This window comes from Temnothorax americanus, unplaced genomic scaffold (assembly GCF_048541705.1).
Source record: "Temnothorax americanus isolate GAGA-0224 unplaced genomic scaffold, ASM4854170v1 Scaffold12, whole genome shotgun sequence".
Lineage (NCBI taxonomy): Eukaryota > Metazoa > Arthropoda > Insecta > Hymenoptera > Formicidae > Temnothorax > Temnothorax americanus.
Genome location: NW_027509253.1, coordinates 1,294,335 through 1,306,473, shown reverse-complemented (window position 1 = coordinate 1,306,473; position 12,139 = coordinate 1,294,335). Strand labels below are relative to the sequence as shown.

Below are 12,139 nucleotides of genomic sequence, written 5' to 3'. Positions count from 1 at the left end.
AANCATNTGCATTTTTTTCCGATTAAACACTAGAAATACCAAAAGCTATTTTCAACCGTTTCTATTTTTTAATATCCTGTTTTTTATTGTAAAAGTAGAAAATGTAGATTATAATAAAAAAATTATTCGATGTTTTTAACATAATTAATGTAACATTACTTTTAAAAATTGAAACGGTAGAAAATTATTTGATATTTCTAGTGTAAAGGTTACTTTAGACAATCTAATATAATTCACGTCAGAAGAATTATATAATTCTATTTGTTATGTTTTGTATTTTGTAATCTAGAGAACATTTGAAGATGTATAATTAATGTATGTATGTATACATATGTCTGTATCTGTATATATTTTTTTACATGTACCTCTAATTTTTTGAATGTTTTTTTATATATGCAATTTTGTCACAAACTGTCGTGAATTATAAATCGTGTAAATTAAAACTAATACTCTTTTAATATCTTTTCTTTTTCTATGTTCTGTCCTGTATATTTTTGTCTATCCTTTTATATTTTTTTTATGTCTATCTTTTATACTAATTCTATGTCTCTCTCTATCTCTCTCTTTCTTTGTTCTATTTGTATTCGTAGGAAATGTAAAGAATTGTTTTCTTTAATATTAAAAAAAAAACAATTTTTACATTTCCTCTTGACGGAAAAGACCACCACCTTCTCGCGGTTTCCGTTGAGCAACAATATGTACGTTGTCCATGCATTTATTTGAGAACAATTACAATAAATTTATCATATTGTTGCACAAATAATTTATTCCTTTTTTAAATTTTATATTACATGTATTTGCCATTAGCAAAGTAATTATACCATCAAAACAATATTTCTAAAACAAACAATATATAATTTAATGTTTTATTTCACTTTTTTTGTGTTAACAATAATTTATTTTCTACATTAATAACATGATTTTTTTAGAAGAAAGCGTACATATTGGCCAAGAGTGGATTTCTATTATTTACGCTTTTTCTGTTTTTTATTTCTTATATACAGTTTATTTTCAAAATAAAGATAATATAGTTTTATTAGATATTATTTATGTAATTGATCAATTTTACTAACATTTTTTGTTATTAGTTTCATTACTTATTTTAAATAAGAGACACACGATAGTGTTTCACGCCTAGTGTGGGAAGGGATATTTTATTGTCATATGCAATGTCATAATATATATTTTATTCATAAATCAACATCAGAAGGGAAACGCGAGACATAACAGACGAGTCAAGTCAGCCGACGCGCTAACGCATATGAACGCATACGCCGACTTTCGGACCGGCTATGGCTATGGCTATGCTTATGTATGCGCTCTTCTACCCGCCCGAAGCTGGCCGAGCCGCGCCGAGTCGCCGGTCGCCGCCGAGCGCCCAGCGCACACGTACACGGCTCCGTCAGCTGTGTGCGTGTCCCCACCAGGCGCGCAGGCAGCGGGCAAACAGCACCATTGGCACCTCTGAACACAGCCCTTGTCAGGATGTTACCACGGAAATTCCCCATAAGCTGCTCTTACTAGTGAGAATCGTTTGTCCCAAAGTTTAGCCTAATTACGTAATGAATCTCATTAAAATTAGGCTCATTTTAATCAGTAAGATCAGCCGCAAGCTGGTACAGAGCCGGATTTTGCATTTTGGCTCTTAAAAATTTATTATAAATAAAATACGGACTCGCAGCTGACCCAACCTGACCCGTGTCTAGCTGCGCGTTTCCCCACATTTATTATAAATTTTATTTCGATCCTTTTTCCAAAATCCGGCTCTGTACCAGCTTGCGGCTGATCTTACTGATTAAAACGAGCATAAGTAAAATGAGATTCGTTAATTAATTAGGCTAAACTTTGGGAAAAACGAATCCGTAATTCCCGACCGGCCGACAGAGGTCTCCACTCTTACTCCTGTCGACCCTTAACATTTTGAAAGGCTATTTTTATTATCCGTTGATACTAACGTAGAGCGTTTACCAACAGAAAACACATGCAAGTGGCACCCAATGTCCACATGTCACTAGAATTTGGACACCATCCGCCATATTCAAATTAACTACGGTGCGCTTTTCAAAAACTTTTAAGTCAGTTTAGTGTCTATGGAGTTAATTAACAAAAAAAAAGTTCAATTCAATTTTAGTTCATATAAATATTATTATTACAAGTAAAAATCTGTAAAAATACATAACAATAAAATATAACTTTTATCGTTTGTAAAATGATATTAAAATTGTATCCGTAAAAATATAAGAGAATTTATTTAAATAAATTCTCAGCTTGTATAATCTACAAATCCTGAATATAATTTCTATGTTCTCTTTTTATGATTTAAAATCTATATCAATATCTCTTTAATATCTCTATCATTTTTAAACAATTATCTTCTTTAGAGATGTAAAAGAGAAATTATGTTGCGCTTAAAGAAGAAAAGCTAACTACTTAGTAAAAATAGTATAAATGGAACTTTATTTAATATTCTTATCTATATATATGTGTATATTTTATAAAATATTTGTTTACGATGAGTAAAGACAAAACGAATATCGAAGAAAACCTTATTCAACAAATAGTTGGGTAACAAATTAATTACCTCATTAGTCAAATATAATGTTAAGCATTTTTGCGAAGTTACTAACGTGATAAAACTTCAAGCAGCATTATATTAATATGCTAAAAATACACTATGATTGTAATTAAAAATCTGAAGCGGCGTCACTTTATTATATTAAAATATATCTATATATTCGAAAAATGAAACATGTCAAAAAAGTTACACTTTAGTATCGTTTTGTCATCGTGAAATATTAATACCGTCCATCTAATCGAGAAAATGAGAGACAACCGGAAAAATTTATTATAAATATTTCAAATAAAATAGAACGCTCATGCACCTTATTTTTCGCAATGTTTTCTAGGAATTAATCTTCCCAGATAGCAAGATGACGTCTAAATACGTTTTAATGACGCACTGTTGACGTTAGAGACATTATTAATATCATTAAGACATTAAGACATTATTAATACGTCATTTGACGTCACTCTGCTATCGGCTTTTACGACAGTTTCGGTAGTATTTATCACATTCTATCAAATTATTAACTGCAGTCTAGTCCGACGGTTATAAAATCGTGAAAATAATTTAGCCCTAAACTCAACAATTTCGACGAGGTGTACTCGACAATTCGCTTATCAATCGTTAATTATGCGTCTGTATTTCCTATTGGGTGGAAAAACTTCCTCGTCTTCCTCCTTGTCGGGTGCAAGAAAGGGATCGTCATACGCGTAATTTGGTGCCCATTTCAATAACAATTTCTCAAAAAACTCTTCTAAATTTCTAGCCTCTTGGTAAACTTGCGAATCCACCTGAAAAAAAAGAGGGTGATGCGGATAGAAACGCAAAAGAGGGAGGCGACAATGGTAAATAAGACAAAAAGAATTAAGAATTTTGATCGGCTTACAGGATTGTAGGTAAAAGCATTTTTAAACATGAGTCTGATGTCAGCCATGACTTGTCTCAGATCTGTGTAATGGTCTGCATGATCCGATTTCAATTTATTCCTGATTATGTCTAACGCAATTGGCTTCTTGATAATCCGATGATAATCAGTAATCTGCCGGACAAAAAAACGATCGCTGGATTACCTGGACTTGTCAAGCGAGTACCGGTATCGCGAAAAAATTTTTACTGCCTCGTCATTTACCTCGCTCGATACAACTTCCCGAAAAGGTAGGCTCTGTTCATACTGACAATAAAGTTCCAAGACAATCCTTTGTGCAATTCGCAATTCCTTCGCGCTCATACCGCTTGACCTTTTTTCACTGCTCGATACATCGTCCGAGCAATCGAGTACATTTGTACACAGCATACACTGCCAAGTTTCACTCTCGCTGAAAGAAGCACTATTTAATTAATAATAGTGGAGAGAACAGACGAGCGAGATAAAGATACATCGTGAGTGGGGAAGCTTACTCTGGAAATGATTGTAAACTAGGTATATGACAATAAAGATGGAAGACTTTTGGACATTTGTCGCAGCACAGTACCGCGTCTCCCCCGTCCATACATACGGCACACCAGTCCTCGTTTGGATCGTCCTTCATCACCATAGAAGCGGTCGTGCTTTTCGAATTCTCCGCTGAAAGAGAGATACAAATTGATATAAAAAGCCTGCGCGAAGTCTTGGTCACACAGCATCAAAAGCAATTAAAAGTATAGTTAACACTTTGAGCTAATAAAATGAAATAACACCAAGTTCAACTAACCCGTTGTATTCTCAGCCATTGAGTTTATATCCTCGTCGGTGGAACTATCGACTTGTGCCGAATCTACCTGATTTCTTTGAGCTTCTGGTATCACTAGGATTCCATTACTATCTAATTTCGCAATAGTGAGCATCAGATCATTCAACGATTTCTGACAAAACTTATCTAAACTCTTTTCGGTGTCGTCCGACTTGCCAGGAGTGGTCACAGGACTAGGTGTTTTGGGTATGGACGAGCTGACAGCATGTAACAATGACACAGTGGCTGAATTCTGCAACTGTGCCGGATTGTCGCACGAACTAGCGTTTACATTGGTGTTATATTTTTGATTATTGCCGGTTTGTTGATTTCTTAATGTAATTTTGTATGTATCATTGGTAGGAACTGGAGTATAAGTGGGCACATGTTGCTGTCGAGGCAAGGTATAAGGAAGGCAAGGATTCGCTTGTTGCGGTATGTGCCAACGATGGATGGGATAATTTCCCATGTGCTGCGTTGATGGGGAAGTCAAATTGCATTGTTGCAAACGTGTCGTCACAGGTACAACGGATGTGTTTGCTTGATATGTGTGAGGTGGTGGTACTTGGACTCTCTGTGGATTGCCACCTGAAGAATATCTGTATCCAGGAGAAAATCGGTACGGTACGGTATGATTGGCGGTTGCCCGGAACGACGGATAAGGAGGCGGTGGAATGGAATTGTGCGCGAGAAGCCCGCGTAAACTTGTGTTCTGTCCAAGCTGATCCAAATTTTGAGCTTGCTGATGTGGATGCGTGGACGATGTTACTTGCTGCTGATGACAGCTTCCCAATGGGCGTTGTTGATGCATCAACGGAGGTTGCTGTAATCTAGTGTTGCTATAGTTTACAGAATACTGCACCCGTGGCTGATGCGCTTGTGGCGATGATCGAGGTGACATATTATGCGGCGCGATATATTGTTGCATATAATTTTGTGATTGTTGCATGTGTTGTTGTTGTTGTTGTTGTTGTGGTTGCGGCTGTTGCTGCTGCTGCTGTTGCTGTTGTTGTTGTTGTTGTTGCGGAAGATGCACAGGTGCTTGTTGCGAGTAAGAATTCTGTTGCACGCTAGTGGATTGCTGTGTTACCATTGCAGGTAATGGTAATCCCTGCTGAATAACAACGGGAACAATACCGTCCGTGTGAGTATTTACCGAATTCGTAGCTTGCTTCGGTTCGGCTTGCGATTCGTTGTAAGTCACCGTGCTGTTATTGTTAGTCATTGGAGATAAGGACGGGTATACTCTACCATCGACGACTATTGCCCCAATTGATGACACCACTGCGGATGTAATATGAATATATTGGATTATGCTCATGTATAGTGTAAAATATCATCGATTATTGACTTTCTTTAATTTCAGTATTACTTCTAATTGTTGATTAAACCAGTTATTAAATAAGAAGTTTTTTAATGTTGCGTCACAAACCTTTTATTAAATCTGGTACTTTTTCCAAAGATAAATGTATCCTGACAGGTATCTCAGGATTTGGGATATCGGCTCGTCTACTTTTTATTCTTTGTAAATGACTTGTAACAGATCTGTAAAAATATCATGTAATTTTGTTACATATTCGTGTAAAATATATAGCGCATATAATATACACACACGTATATATGCATGCACATGTACATGCATATGTTTATGTAGGAAGTTTTATCTAATTCCAACAATTGGAACTTCCAACTTAAGTAATGTAAAAAAGTATTTGAGACAAAAATTATTTGGTTTTGTGGGAAACAAAAAATAGTAATCTTGGCTAACAGCTTCAAAGTCATCGGTTAAAATCCACTTATATTTTTCAATGAAAATAAACAAACTTTTTTGACGTAAATTCTGACGTGATTTCCCTCGATATTCTATATACACAAAAGTATAAAGATACTATGACAAACATATTAACAGTTTATAGTAACATTTCATATTTTGATATAAAATATATCTTGTACATTTTTTCACAATATTAAGGCAGAACTGTATGTGTATAAATATATGTTTGTATACATCTATAATTTCAGTATACTTTTTACTATATAATAATTCCATGTCCGAGCCTTTCTTCAAAGCATGAGTGCCAAATAGTATACAATGATCCGTAAGCCTGGATAGTTGATCTAAAGCAATTTTTTTCTCATTCAACGTATTCTGCTTTTGATCACACACTTCATTCAATCTCATTACCAATTGCTTCCCTCTTGTATTAATGGCATTTGTTAATCTGACATAAAAAAAATAAAATATTAGTAGTAGAATCATATATCCTAGTGAAAATATGCATGTACACTTGCAATACTTACTGTACCACCATTTGTGTTATATCTTGAACAAGACTTTTTTTCTTCTCCTGTATTAGAATCTGTCTATCCTCTATAACTTTCATCGCGCTTTTCAACAATACTCGTTTGTAACTGAAAATTATTCGTTTTTTAAATCTGCAATCTCTCTGATAGATGTTCTACCTTAATTGTTATTATTTACAGATCCTACCTTACTTCTTTAAGCAACATTGACATGGAAGTACGAGTTTCTGCTGCAATTTCATGAATAAAACTATATTTATGATCACGATGTTCGTTGAGTTGACAGTCTCTGCAGGTCAGTCTATCACACACTTGACAAAATACAGATAACTGTTCGTGGGAATGGATTGCGCAAAATAAATATCCAGGTATCTTCTTATTTCCTCGTTTAACATTTTCTCTATCATTTGCTATTTCATCCTTAGGTTTAATTATATGATCCTTGGTTATCTTCAATCTTTGATGAGCCTTAAAACAGTTTCATCCAATATGATTAATCAACATTTTACTCAGATATTCGTTTAAAAATCTACTCTTTAATCTAAGAGGCACAACATATAGACCGCATATATGTATATTGCTTGTGTTTTATTCGTTTAAAAATCCATTCTTTAATCTAAGAGGCGTAACATATAGACCGTATATATGTATACTGCTTGTGTTTAATACACAATTTTTAATCACCATAACACAATTCTGGCAAATAAATTCTTCGCACTCCATGCAATAACTGGTAGCAACAATGTTATCGTGGCAGCTAGTACACTTTTTCTCTTCCTCGGCTTCCTTACTCTCATCGTCCAATCCTAGATCACTCTCTTCTTCCAACAGCTTGGAGAGAAATCTGTTCTCGATCAAATTTTCCACTTGGCTGGCCACGTTGCAAACGTGACACATAAGGACGTTACTCTCTACTGCAAAAGATAAACATTGTTACAAATGTAAAATGTATTTTTAACGTAAAGTTACGACAGATGCCAAAAGTGAGAGCCAACCAGTTGGCTGAGATTTAACAACCCTAACGGACGAGTACGCATAAACTTTATCAGAAGCAACTTTACAAGGAGGATGTAGAGTAGAAAAGAGCGTACACATGTTTACATACACAGTACATCCACGTCGACCGACGTATTGTGATCGCTGATCTTATTATTGACGCATATTGTGCATGCTGCGTGTAAGCACTCGAGAAGCTTCGGGTTGTCTCCCATGGTGAACGTCTTGTTGCAAAAGACGCACTTTGACAAAACTGCGCGGATCTCACTCTCCTGACCCTCGGTGGTGCACTCGATACGCTGGTCGTTGCATTCCTCCTCGATGCAAACCGCATCCTGCACTTGAGGCTGTTGGGTGTCCTGCTTGGAGCTGTTTTGCTCCACAGGCTCCTCCTTCACCACCGCAGGCAGTCCGGGCAACGTTGACATCCCCACCATTAATTCGTTACTTTGGCTTTCCATGATTGTGCGGAAGCTCGACGGTCATAAGCGCCGGTCCCTTCGTTGTTTTTGGCAATTGAGTTTACGTTATAATTTGTGGCAACAAATTTCGCTCAAATGGTATAGCGGGTGCAGCGCCATGGCAGCCATTTTGATTAATGCATATGTATGGTACACATTCGCGCTTCGCGCGGGCAAAAGGATCGCAGCGCCTGTGTTCGATGAGCTTCGGAACGCATTCGGTTACTAAAATTTATTTTTTTATTAGCTGTTCTCGGGAAAAAAAATATAAAATCGTTTTTTGTGTTCAAAAATGTGTAATACGGAAGTAGAAATTTTTTAATATGTAAAAAGTGCACGTCGACATGTTGTTGACAATATTAAAAATCTATAATATATAGTTCGAGTCAAACATACTATAGATTTTCAATAGGCGACATATATTTCACCCAAAATTGCCGCGCATAAAAATAAGACCCTGCGCATAATAGAGCACAAATTAGGGGAATAAGAATAAATATTAAAAATATTAAGATACATATAAATATATAAAAATATTCCTGCAATAAATATTAGGATATATAAAAATGTAGGAATATTTCTATATCTATATCTTACATTTTATTCTCTTCCATATAATATTGTGCGTTTAACTATTATTTCTAATATTTCGATTCCTAATATTTAATATATTTATTATTTTTATTCCTAATGTGTGCTCTATTGTGCGCAGGGCCTAAAGCGCGTGGCGTCTGACTGTCCCACGTCGCCAATTGGCCAATTCGACGCAGAATCTTATTCTGATCGGTCCAATGGAAACATTCCAAAGTACAGTGAAAATCGCAACGTGCGTATGTACGCACTTGTACGCGACACGCTGCAGCCAATATTTAACACAATGCAATTGTGTTAAATATTTTATCGTCAAATTTATCGTTAAAAATCACTTTTTCATCACCCTAAATATGACTGATATTTTTTGGCGCTTTCTTTTGGTCATTCTTTTCTATATTATATATTTTGGCTTATTGTGTGTGTGTTTAAAAATAACAGCTGTTTTGATTCACGACGCCCGCGCGTGGAGACGTATATGAACGCCCAACATCCGACTTTCTTTCCTGTATGGAGTCTCCTAGTGGCATCTCATAACGTGAGTCCCGTCACAATACCGTTTGATATTTCGATAATTTTCGAGTAACCAATTCAGCCGGATAGAAATGTTCGAAGCACAAGCATTTCCAAGATTCTTTTTAAAACAAAATGTTCTTTACCGACAATTGTTTGTAATTAGTTTGGCGAAGATGTATCTCTGATGCACGTGGCACGCGGCATAATTTTCCACGTGCCGTTTTCCTCACGCGTGGTTTCGGAGTTAAATTTTGGATTTCGTGAGTTTAGGTAGTAGGAGGGCTGAGATATTGAGTAATAGTTAGAAAAATTTTTTGTCGAATCAAATAGTAGGTCGATGTATATTACTTTCGGTTTTGAGGTTATGTTTCACTCCTGTTACAATAAATAAGACATAATTGTATATTTTGTTTTATTTGTATTAATTTGCGAATTTGCTGTACACAATATGAAACCGTAAATTCTTATAAGTTAAATTCTTCTCATATATACACCGTAATAACTATGAGTTACTTAAATATTATTACATCTTTCAGTAAACTTGTGCAGGCTTTAGAATTGGAATAAAGGGAAAAGTTTCTACGTTTTATTTGTAAAGTTAATTAATGATAAAATTACTTGGTCTTTCTGCCGGTTGCAAAGTTGTTGAAAAATACATTTAACGTAGCAGTACCTTCTTCTCTCCCAAGTGTAATAAGGTAAAAAAATAAAATCTCGTTTCAGGTTTACTCGTAATTCAACCACAACGTTAAAATGTCAGGAGGTTTAGACGTATTGGCCCTCAAGGAGGACGATGTCACCAAAATGTTGGCTGCTGGCACCCACCTGGGTGCCGAAAACGTCAACTTCCAAATGGAGCAGTACGTCTATAAGAAGAGAGTCGATGGCAAGTAATCTGTATACGCTTCAAATGTAATTTAGATTTCTTAGCATACGCTAATCACAATTTTCACGCTTTTTCTTTTACGTTTTTTTTTTAGGTGCTGGTGTAAATGTCATCAATCTTCGCCACACCTGGGAGAAGCTACTGCTCGCAGCTCGTGCCATCGTCGCCATCGAGCACCCCAGCGAAGTTTTTGTTATCAGCTGCCGTCATTCGGGCCAAAGAGCTGTGCTGAAATTTGCGGCTCACACCGGTGCCACCCCTATCGCCGGACGTTTCACCCCAGGTGCATTCACCAATCAAATTCAGGTGAAAAAATTAGCAAACGTCCCGTTTAACTTAGGTTTACGGTACTAAAAATTAAAGTGATGAAACATTTAATTCCAGAATTGACACTTGTTGGTTTATTTGGCTTAATCTTTTCTGATTTTGTTTCGATATCATTGAACAGCTCGAAAAATGATTTAAATGCAGCATAATTTTTGCCAACTTTTTGGTTTCTAGGCTGCCTTCCGTGAACCACGCTTGTTGATCGTCACGGATCCGTCCACCGACCATCAGCCTATCACCGAAGCGAGCTATGTAAATATCCCAGTTATCGCTTTCTGCAACACCGACTCGCCGCTGCGTTTCGTAGACATTGCGATTCCTTGCAACACCAAGAGTCTGCACACAGTTGGTTTAATGTGGTGGCTGCTCGCCAGGGAAGTGCTGCGCCTGAGAGGATCTATTCCGCGCGAGACTAAGTGGGACGTGGTGGTCGATCTCTTCTTCTACAGAGATCCCGAGGAGGTCTGTGCAATCTTCTCTCACTCTCTATGTTTAGTTTCCCTACACTATTTACCGTTTTAAGTTTATCGCAATGATGAGACAATAGGATCCAGAAACAAATCTGTTGGTTTTTTTAAGGCTTAATCTTTTCTGACAAAGATCGAACGAATATTCCACGACGCGCTTTCGCGTGTGTAGCTCCGCGATCGATAACAGGTTGCGAAACGTCTTCTTTCCAGGCAGAGAAAGAAGAACAGGCTGCAAAGGAGATCGCGCCGCCGCCGAAGGAATTCACGGGTCCGGTGGAGACTGCTCCTGCTCCGGAGCCCGGCTGGGTGAACGAGGTCGAGACGACCGCAGTGCCCACCACCGAGAACTGGGCCGATGACGTAGCACCGCCGGCAGCCGCTCCTATTCCCCCAGTGGCCGGTGCCACGCAGCCATTCCAACCCAGCGGTGATTGGGCTGCCCAGGTGAGACGTTCGCATCAGATTTATTCTCGACTCACTCAATTTAGTCAATCTTTCTGCTTTTCCAATTTATTATTCTGACACATTACTTTATACATTTATAAAACATATTCCTTGATACTCTTATAACTTACATCATGATGGAAGGTACTTTCTTTCCACCGTGACTTACATATGCATTAAACAAGACAATAAATTACGGTATTGTTGCGTGTTCAGCCTCCGGAGGAGTGGTCGACACCCGTCGCACCTCCAGCCGCTCAAAGCTGGGGAGGTGCAACCACCGAAAAGTGGTGATTTTATGCTTACCAACATCTCAAGGACAACATGTACTTTGTACAATGTCTGTAACAGGACCATTTGAAACAAATCTGTGTTTTATTCTTTCCTTATTTGATCCTGTATCAGCATCCACTCAACAAGTTTTTACGATAATCGCGAACACTGATATTATTTTGTATATAAGTAGTGTCCCGGAATTTAAGCAGTGCAATTCTCTGTATCAGAAGAAGCAACTGTTGTTCCTCGCAATTTGAAGCTAATAAACGAGCGTTCTAACGATTCACGAGTTACAAGCGCGCATTGAACGATATTATACGAAGTATTATACAAAGTTGTAATGAAATCTTTAGAAAAATAATAAAACTGTTCTCTCTAGCGCCGCCACTGATTTCATGCGTGACTCGAGACTGCGTTCAGATATTCACTGCCAGTACTGAAAATCTATAGTCACGTACACTATAGATTTTCAGTACTGGCAGTGAGAATATCTGAACGCAGCCTTAGAACGTTCATTCATTAGCTTTTAGCTTCAAATTGCTCTCATTTTGAAGCTATTGTTTGAAAGTAATTTTTGCTAGAAGAAAATATTGTTT

General features: G+C 37.1%; 2 protein-coding genes across 4 annotated transcripts; one reads left to right on the top strand and one right to left on the bottom strand.

The window, feature by feature from the left end:
• Nucleotides 1-2,434: 2,434 nt before the first annotated feature.
• LOC143893264 (E3 ubiquitin-protein ligase TRIM33) lies at nucleotides 2,435-8,178 on the bottom strand. 3 transcript variants are annotated; one of them, XM_077398458.1, is made up of 11 exons: nucleotides 7,682-8,178; nucleotides 7,261-7,490; nucleotides 6,764-7,044; nucleotides 6,574-6,684; nucleotides 6,300-6,494; nucleotides 5,705-5,817; nucleotides 4,255-5,556; nucleotides 3,962-4,127; nucleotides 3,693-3,891; nucleotides 3,450-3,602; nucleotides 2,435-3,354 (listed from the first exon to the last, which is right to left on the bottom strand). In XM_077398458.1, exons 1-11 carry the CDS (start codon nucleotides 8,031-8,033, stop codon nucleotides 3,181-3,183), a joined length of 3,276 nt encoding a protein of 1,091 aa, XP_077254584.1. In that variant the 5' UTR covers nucleotides 8,034-8,178; the 3' UTR covers nucleotides 2,435-3,180. The 3 variants fall into 3 exon arrangements, with proteins under 3 accessions (XP_077254584.1, XP_077254585.1, XP_077254586.1); XM_077398459.1 differs by having other exon boundaries at nucleotides 3,693-3,879; XM_077398460.1 differs by having other exon boundaries at nucleotides 7,668-7,809.
• An 852-nt stretch (nucleotides 8,179-9,030) lies between these two features.
• Sta (stubarista 40S ribosomal protein SA) lies at nucleotides 9,031-11,634 on the top strand. The gene is made up of 6 exons (XM_077398974.1): nucleotides 9,031-9,162; nucleotides 9,864-10,026; nucleotides 10,121-10,332; nucleotides 10,528-10,815; nucleotides 11,034-11,267; nucleotides 11,484-11,634. The coding sequence occupies exons 2-6, from the start codon at nucleotides 9,894-9,896 to the stop codon at nucleotides 11,559-11,561; spliced, it is 945 nt and encodes a 314-aa protein (XP_077255100.1). The 5' UTR covers nucleotides 9,031-9,162; nucleotides 9,864-9,893; the 3' UTR covers nucleotides 11,562-11,634.
• Nucleotides 11,635-12,139: the final 505 nt, after the last annotated feature.